Raw genomic sequence first — 9131 nt, 5'->3', positions numbered from 1 at the left:
TAAAAACAAATCTTCTTTTTCCCCTTTCTTTCTGATATGAACTCTGACTTTCCCTTTTCTGTTACAGGTTAAATAGGATTACCAAAAATGTGTCTTGTTTATAGTGATGAGAAAACATTTTCTAGTTTTTATTCTAACCTTCCTCAAATTCACAAGTTTATTCACAAATGTTTTGGAAATCATTTTACAAGCATCTTGCAAGAGTTTGCTTGAATTTGGTCCTCAGCCCACTTTATTCCAGATTTATCAGCTTGATTGGAGTAATTGTTCCTTTGAAAAATAAATTTGCTACCAAAACTTCAGTTTCTGGCTCATATATAGATTTTTTTATGAAATATTTACAATCTCATGATTATTTGACACAGTGTTTTCTCTTTTGTGAAAACACCCACAAAACATGATGCTGCCATCTCCGTACTTTACACTTGGGATGGTGCTTTCAAGGGCCCATTGAGTTTGGACATTCCAATGCTATTAGAATTTAAAAAAAAACTGTTTGAACGGATAAGTGTGGCACCCTCAGGTGTAGCCATGAGATTTTTATCAAATCGACCTTTCCAAGTAGTTTGAAAACATACCAATCCTGGTTTATTTAAAACCTTTTATTTAAAACCCATTTACTATTTACCTATTTACCCATTTATTTGATGTAAAACAGGGACATTTTAACCTGAATTAAAGTCAGATGTGGGAAAAGAAAGGTTTTTGTTTCTTTTTACCGGTATACAACATAAGGGTGTATATAACTAGTATATTCAAAAATGAATGTTTTTTAAACCTAACCTTTTCCCATTTCCCTCCTCTTTACAAAAAAGGCTGTGTGTTCATTTAAGAACAACAATGTCCCCTTAGAGTCCAATCCTTCTTACCTAAAGCTGTGTTAATGTTTAATCCAAGGATAGCGTCTGTATTTCAACATGATTTGATGAAAAAGGAATTAGAATATAGTAAGCCAAATGCTGCAGATAAAACACACTGATGAGATGTTAGGACGCTGACCTAAAATCTGAAAGAAATCTCAGACGAAAAAAATAACCTTTTTTTTTTTTAATCAAAATTTATCTAATTTGACCTGCTGTATTCTTGTTTTTTTCTTTAACGTCTCTTTAATAAATCTATATTCATCAGTTTATTTACTCATTTATTTAAATATACACACAATGACAATAATTCACTCCTCAGGTATGTTAAAAGTATACTTTTGTTTTTCATTATTTCTCCCTATATAAAATATTGCATTTTTAGGCTGGTGTTACATTGTACACTACTCATTAAAAGAAACAAAGGGAGGTGGGAGTTTTTTTGTATTCACAATATTTTTTGCATTAAAAATACAGTAGTTGATTTTTTTTACCAGGCATATTTCAGTTAAAAAAATATCTTACACCTGGTCAACGATCTTTCTGAATGACACACACAGACCACACTGTTACTGAAGAAATCATGACTTATCTGTGCTGGTGGCATCTTTGAAAGAAATTGGCACATTTTATTTAGTAAAGTCCTGCTACATAATTTTTCAAGATGTAAGGATACTTTTCTTCCAATCCATTTATGGAGAAGTACGGTTATATAAAGGACTTCAAGTTGGTAATGAATTATAAAGAGAAAAAAACTCAAAGCTTTCTTTATGATAAGAAGTAAATAAGGACATAGGAAGCTGTTGTTTAAGCAAATGCAGCCACTATCATTTCTGAACATGTGTTAAAATAAGCAGTGATGATAAGAATGTTCGTGTACTTCTTATTACAATAGAAATATGACACTTTTCTCTCTTTCTTTAACCAATGTTTACACTTCTGATACTGGATTCAATTACAAAAGATATGATTATAATAACTGATTAAAGTCTGTGAGATACTGATAAAACCAACTCTTCAAACAAACATTTCTACTTTATGAAGGTCGATTTAAAATGACCTTATTTGGATCTGTATTTTTTATTTAGCAAGTCATCCTCGATCTTGGCAATTAGGCATAATGGATTTCTATCTTTAATAAAGTCCAAATTCTTCACACCCCTGGCAGATTTAGGTGTAAAGTCATTTTTGAATTGTGCACAACAATCTACCAAAGAAACCAACTGTATTTTCAAAATAATTCCCCAAAGGCTAGACTTTCTCAAAGGCCTTACTATACTAATAATATAGTCATTTATTCAAATATCTATACGTCTAATTGTGTAACATACAACTTTGCATATGATAAACACATTTAATGCGCCAAAATAAGCAAAATGAGCTTCTTCGTGTAAGCTACTCAACAGTGTAAATATCTTGATGCAGGAACAACAACAAAAAACAGTAAAGGAGTTTTAACTGTTGTGTTTACATCCATCTAGCAAATGTTTTCTCAGTCTGGCTTCAGCGTGTATCACCGGCTTTATCATGCATGCTTCTAGAAAAACCTCCCGCCTTCATTAAGGATCAGAGCAAATTAGAGCATTTCTGATGTTAAACAGCCCTGAAACAAAGCACGTAATGGAGACACAAGCAGTATAAGTCAGGGATTTGCTTCCTAGTTAAAATATGGTAAAGAATCTTTGAAAGCAGCTAAAGATCAGGGTGATGGCAAGAAAACATTTTTCAGAGAACTGGATGTCATGAAAATGACCTAAAAAAAATAACTCAAGATCTAAATCTAAGAGGGGTATGAGAAATTTTGAGTTTAGTATATTGGTGAAATTTGCACAGGCCTAAGTGAATGCAGGACTTTTATATCAGTGTTTCTGAACAGCACAATTACCGGTAGATGAAAATCACATTTCTAATTTTCCAGCTCAACAAACTACAACACACATCAATCCGTTAATCATGTGGACCTGAAAAGATGAAGCCAGGAATATGTCTGCTCATGAACATCTGTCTGCATTGATGTCATCCAAAGCAAACTGCAGAAACATGTGTAGGTCCGTCCTAAAAAGCAAAGCTTTTAGACATGCTACTTGTAGGTCAAAATGCTGATAGGCAAAAAAAAAAAAAAAAGAAAGCAAAAGCTGGTAAATGCAAACAAATGAACTTATCAATAAGAGGTCAAATCATGAAATATGCTAAAAACAAAGAATTACAAGTAAAATAAAAATAAAAAAGCCAAACAGTAACTTCAGTTATCTATTCTCATTTCTGTTACTAGCACTCCCCTATATTAGAGTATATTCTAGTTAAGTTTGCTGGGTGTCACAAAAAAAAGGCTGTGAATTTGGGTTAGTATTATTCTGGTTGGTATTTGTTGTTGAAATGTTGAAATGATCTGTTTAAAACAGATCTCATTGTTTCCTTTTTTAAATCCCATCAAGCCGACCCAATGTCACAGGTTTGAGCCGCAGCTCTTATAATCAGTAAAGCATAACATGACTTAAAGACAGATGCAAAGGAAGGACGGGGAGAGTTGAACTGTTTTCCATGAGACGTTTGTCTTGGACATTAGAATATGATGGACAGAAAGTCATACAAATTTCATTCTTCAGCACCCACCTTAAAACTGAAACGGGGTATTTGTTCTGTTTGCACATGGCGAATGAGGGCAACAGTTGTCATGAAGTGCGGTCTCTGTCAGTTTTAACCCAGTTCTGTCAATCCGGACACAGATTTGAATGTGGCCTGCTTAAGAGAGAGCGAGACACCAGAGCAGTAGCTGAGACGTCCAGCTTGGTCCGCAGGTTTCTCCAATATTTGATTATATCAGTCCACCTCTTGGAGGATAGATACAGGACCAGTGTTCCTTTAGTCCTTTGAAGAAAATCCCCACTGCTCAGAGAAGGAGATGGGAACAGTTGTTCTCTTTCATCTACGATGAAAGTATTTGTCATTTCAGGTGTAAATCCCACTTTTAACATGACACATTTGCATAACCACAAATCGGAGTGTCTGGTTTCCGGTATGTTTCTGGGGTTTAAGTTCAGTCCCTCACATTTTGAACACCTGTGTATGAATCTACAAACTGGTCTCTCTTAGAAACATTGTCCCGATGCTGTAGGAGACCTTCCTCATAGAGGCCGGAGGAGCCGAGCGAGAGCTGGTAAGTGAGGCATGGCTGTGGGAAGTCCCTGCCTCCAGGAAGTAACATGTCCCTGGAATCTCTTTGGGAAAATTGTCCGGGAGCTCCAGCCGAGAGCGAGGGATGAATGAAAAAGAGCGGTCGTCTTTCAACAATCTGTTAATAAAAGAACATTACAGGGTGTAAAATAAAATTTGCTTTTATAGTGGTTGCAATACTAGCTAATATACCGTATTTTCACGACCATAAGGCACACCGTACTAAAAGGCGCAGTCTCAGTTATGTGTCCCATTTCTGTATTTAACACACACATAAGGCGCACCGGACTATAGGGCGCATTTTTTATATACAGGTACATGTCCTCTACTACCTTTAAATAGCTCTACTGCGTATTTTAAAAATACAGCGGGCCCAAAACTGAGTATGACTGTGCTTTATTCATGTATTTATTACAAATTAATCAAACCTGCGAGCTGGCCATGAGACAGACACATCGCAGATGACACAGCGCTGTGATTACTCCTAAATTAACTTAAAATCCTGAAACCTGCCGACGGAATATGTTCGCTTTTATTGCCGGTATCCTGGTGCCTGCACTGTAAATTATTTAGATGAAAAACACCTGCCAGCCGCCGTGTGAGGCTGCTGTTGAAGGGATTTACTGTCGGTGTACCGCTGGTATGTGGGGGTCTGAGCGCCTCCGACAGAAATAGATAATCTGGATGAACTGACTGCAATTAAGTTTTCAGGTGGCCTTTCTCACTTAAAAACATATTAAAACTACTTTATTCCCACTGATCACAGCAAATATAGCTGCAAGATTTAGATTATTTAGATGAAAAAACACCTGCCAGCCACCGCGCTGAAGAGGAGGAGACCCGCCCAGAGGCTGCTGTTGAATTAAGTTTTCAGGTAGAAAAATAGAGCGGGAGCAAAACTGAGTATGTTTGTGCTTTATTCATGGATTTATTACAAAGTATTAATCAAACCCATCAAAGTCATCATCCTCTGTTTCTGAATTAAACAGCTGCGCTAAATCAGACATGCCAATTTCCCACTCTTCGCTGTCAGTCACTTTCCGTGCAGCGCGGCTCCTCAGAAATAATGCCGGCTTTTGCGAAAGCTTGAACAATAGAGCCAGCAGACACTTTAGTCCAAGCATCTACAATCCATCCGCAAACGGTGGCGTAACTTGCCCGGCGCTGCCTTCCACTTATCCTGAAACTGTGCTCTCCGTCTGTCATCCATCGCTCCCACGCCGCTCGCAGCCTTACTTTGAACGGCCGCTTTCACACTGATGTCGAGCGGTTGAAGTTCCTTTGTCAGACCCCCGGGATAACGGCGAGCACAGCGTTCATTTGATTCATCTTTTTTTTTCACATCGGCTGTGAGATGGGCACGCAGCGATGGTGATGCGTGGAAAAAAGCACCTGGTCTCCTCACATACACCTGCCTTTCATCATCTCCCCAGCCCATTTTATTTGCGTTAATATCATATGTCATCAGAGCGCTGTGTCTGTCTCGCTGTCAGCTCCCAGATCAGCTTCTCTGATTGGTTGATGCGGCGCGTCCAGCAGCAAAACTTCAATTTTTCCATCTCGAGCAGCAACAGCGCGTTGGCGGCGCGCTCCCGACGCGCTGCACCTGCAGCTCAAAACGCGCTGCAGGACCTTTTGCTGCACCTATACGCGCGTCAACCATTGACTTTGCATGTAAACTCGCTGCTTCTGCTGCACCTGCTGGGTCCGGTTCACACCGATGTCCAGCGGTTGAACAGCGAGCACAGGGTTAATTTGTTTCCCCATGTTTTTCACATCAGCTGTGAGATGGGCACGCATGGAGTTACAGATTAACAGCGATGGTGATGAGTGGAAAAAAACACCTGGTCTCCTTACATTCAGCCACTCTTTCATCATCTCCTCAATGAGGTGGTCTCAAAAGTCGCAGTTACAACACACATAGGGCGCACCGCACCATAGGGCGCACCGCACATTTTGAGGGAAAAAAAAGACGTTGAAGTGCGCCTTATAGTCGTGAAAATACGGTAATAACATTTTGTAAAAGCCAATCTTTTTTCCTTAAAGAGAAGCTTAATGGATTCAGTTAAAGTAATTATGGCTGAAGCTTTTCTCTTAGATAGCTCCTAAAATAAGATGGACAACAGAACTTACAATTCAATTAGGCAAGATGCTTTACAAGAAAATAATTGTATTCCTGGCAAGTTCTACAGTCACAGCAATAGTTTAAAACCACATTAACAGGAGATGAAACCTTGCTTCAGAAAAACTGAACAGCTTCTGTCTGACCATATCCAGGCTTTTTAGCTGCTTTGGTGTTGAAAACTCCAAGATCAAGTCAGGTTCTGCATATCATGTTTAGATCTTTCTACTTTGAATAAAAAAGTATTGGAACTTAAAACAAGGCCATGAAATATTTTATTTAATGATGTGAAACTTCCGCAGTGTCATTAAAAAACACATTTGATCATTTAAATTATATTTTATCTTTTATTTATATATATATATATATATATATATATATATATATATATATATATATATATATATATATATATATATATATATATATATATATATATATACATACATTATATTAGTGCTGTCAAAATTATCGCGGTATTATCGCGTTAACGCGAGGCCATTTTAATGGCGATAATTTTTTTAACGTGAGATTAACGCTATGTGGTTTTATGGTACAATTTTCCAAGTACATCCCGCTGCAGCCTGCGGGAAGGCGGGGCTATTTTCCCCCAGTCTATGCATTTTCCATAGGCTTCGAGAGCGGAGCTCCTCAAGGAAAAAAGACGCTCATACACTGGGTAGCGCTAGTGCCTTTTCTTTAAGCCCCACCACCAACAAACAAGTTGAGTGTCTGGTGGCTAGTAGCAACCTTAAATACGCTGAGAAAACTGATTACTGAGGTGAAATGGAATCTGATACGGCACTCTTGCTGTCTGTGTACGCCACAGGTCAGTATCGTGTGTGTGTGTGTGTGTGTGTGTGTGTGTGTGTGTGTGTGTGTGTGTGTGTCCGTGTGTGTGTGTGTGTGTGTGTGTGTGTGTGTGTGTGTGTGTGTGTGTGTGTGGGTGGGTGTGTGTGTGTGTGTGTGTTCTCATTTTTGTTAAGAGGCTGAAAAGTAACTTTCTAGAGCATAGACTACCTCCAACTAGTGATGTCGGTCTATTGATTTGTTTGTGAAGGTCAATTGTTCATTATTATCTTGGTTAATTGACATCTAATGTTAACTCTACTACATTTTATAGCAGTAGGGTAAAATGCTTGTCTTTGTTCAAAAGACTGTATTAACTGTAAAGACTGTCTTTTACATCAGCCTGTTTTCAGGGCCTTTTTTTGCCTACATATTTGTTATTTTTTGCTACATGCCTCCCCATCTTCTTGCCATATGTTTCTATGGCATAAATCAGTGTCTGTGACCTGTTTTTATTTAAAAAAAAGAACATTGGCACAAACCTAGCCTGTATGTATTTTTTGTATGTCATCGAGAGTATTTAAATGATTTTCAATCAGAAAAAAATGTGTGATTAAAATGCGATTAATCGCGAGTTAACTTTGGCATTGATGCGATTAATCGAGATTAAAAAAATGTAATCGATTGACAGCACTAAATTATATCAAATTTAAACAACAATGTCGGGCCTACTTTTTTCTATTAGAACTCTAGATAGGAATATGCAGGTACTTACTGGTAGGTGGTTGGACTAACATTGATGCACCTTGGATGGCTTCCTGATTCAAACTTGCTGGCTAAGGTCACATTGTTCCCAAACAGGCAATATCGTGGCATTTTAACCCCGACTACGCCTGCCAGTACTGAGCCGGTGTGGATGCCTATTCTTAGCTAAGAGAGGGAGGGAGGAAGACAGAACGGAAGAGCCATTAGACTTATGACAGGCCAGCAAACTTTTGTAGAAGAAAATTTTTTTAGAATACTGTCCTTGGATTTAGATAAGACGACAAACCATAGAGTAGATCTCCTGTTCAGCCAAAAGAAATTAAATTAGACACATATCGAAAATAGAAACTCAGTGTGTCATGTCTGAAGACTCATTTAATTTGCACCTGAATTCAACCCAACCTGGCCTCTAGAGTGATATGACACCAGGCACTGCAGAGAACGCTCACAAATTAGTTTTCCAAGCTGAGCTGAACTGATGCAATTAATTACTGTGCTACACAAAAGCTGTTTTTAAGCTAGAAGCACTGTGTGTACTTCGCAATAAGCAATGGACATTGTAGCATAGCAATCATACCTTCATAATAGCGTGGATGTTATTATCTAATCTCATACCCTACGGTAAAAAGATTTAAAATAGCACGAGGGTGAGAGGGAAAATTAGCTATTCACTCTCCCCCCTGCTAACAGGTTTATGGAGCTCATTTTATAATCTAGCATGGATCTATATATAACTGCAGGCAGAACCAAGGGCATCCTTCTAATTCAGGGACACTTGACCAACTATTGATTTATAGCATTTAGGTAAAGGCTATATGCTGTACAATCCACACACTGAGCCAGAGTAACCCACTGGATTGTTAACAATTAATTTCAGTGTGCATTCCAGCACAGTGCAATGGAGTCATGGCAACAACAGCTGAGGGTTGTGGTGAGACAGAAAGAGCTCTGTGAAATGCAAAGACAATGGAGAGAAAGTCAAAGAGGACCTATGATTAGACAGTAGGATGCAGATGGCTCAGGGGGAGAGAGATAAAGAAAATGAAAGAGACAGCAAGGGAGAAAAGGACTGGCAGGTGCACCAGTGTGACCTATTTTTGTAGCTGGGGTACCTACAGACTGCCTTACACTCATCTGTCTCTAAAGCAGAAAACCCCTCGCAGAGAGACACAGAAAGACATACACACACAAATCTGCATCTGCCCCCACTCTCCTTTTTATTTCTGGGCTTCAAAATACAAGCAGTAATAGCCGTACGCTCTTCCCCTCTGCTTCATTGTGAGTCAGCATCCATGGCACATGGCCCTCATTGAAGTCCAAGAGCAAATGCAGCAGCGGCGCAGACAGCCAATCATGGCATAGCCTTTGGCCATGCTGACAAACAGATAAAGAGGCAGAGATAGACCCAAAGACTCGACATA

At 38.7% G+C, this 9131-nt stretch overlaps 1 protein-coding gene across 1 annotated transcript in view; it reads right to left on the bottom strand.

Moving 5' to 3' along the window:
* Nucleotides 1-722: 722 nt before the first annotated feature.
* The window catches only part of gucy1a2 (guanylate cyclase 1, soluble, alpha 2), a 66241-nt gene continuing 57832 nt past the window's right edge, over nucleotides 723-9131 (bottom strand). Inside the window, exons 8-9 of the mRNA XM_038307711.1 lie at nucleotides 7721-7875; nucleotides 723-4152 (exon numbers count right to left, since the gene is read on the bottom strand). Of these exons, the coding sequence (XP_038163639.1) occupies nucleotides 3933-4152; nucleotides 7721-7875 (375 nt within the window). The 3' untranslated portion in view covers nucleotides 723-3932. The remainder of the gene's footprint in view (nucleotides 4153-7720; nucleotides 7876-9131) is intronic.

Source organism: Cyprinodon tularosa, unplaced genomic scaffold, assembly GCF_016077235.1.
Source record: "Cyprinodon tularosa strain WSP-4 unplaced genomic scaffold, ASM1607723v1 ctg619, whole genome shotgun sequence".
NCBI classification, from domain to species: domain Eukaryota; kingdom Metazoa; phylum Chordata; class Actinopteri; order Cyprinodontiformes; family Cyprinodontidae; genus Cyprinodon; species Cyprinodon tularosa.
This window is presented reverse-complemented; position numbering and strand designations above follow the sequence as displayed.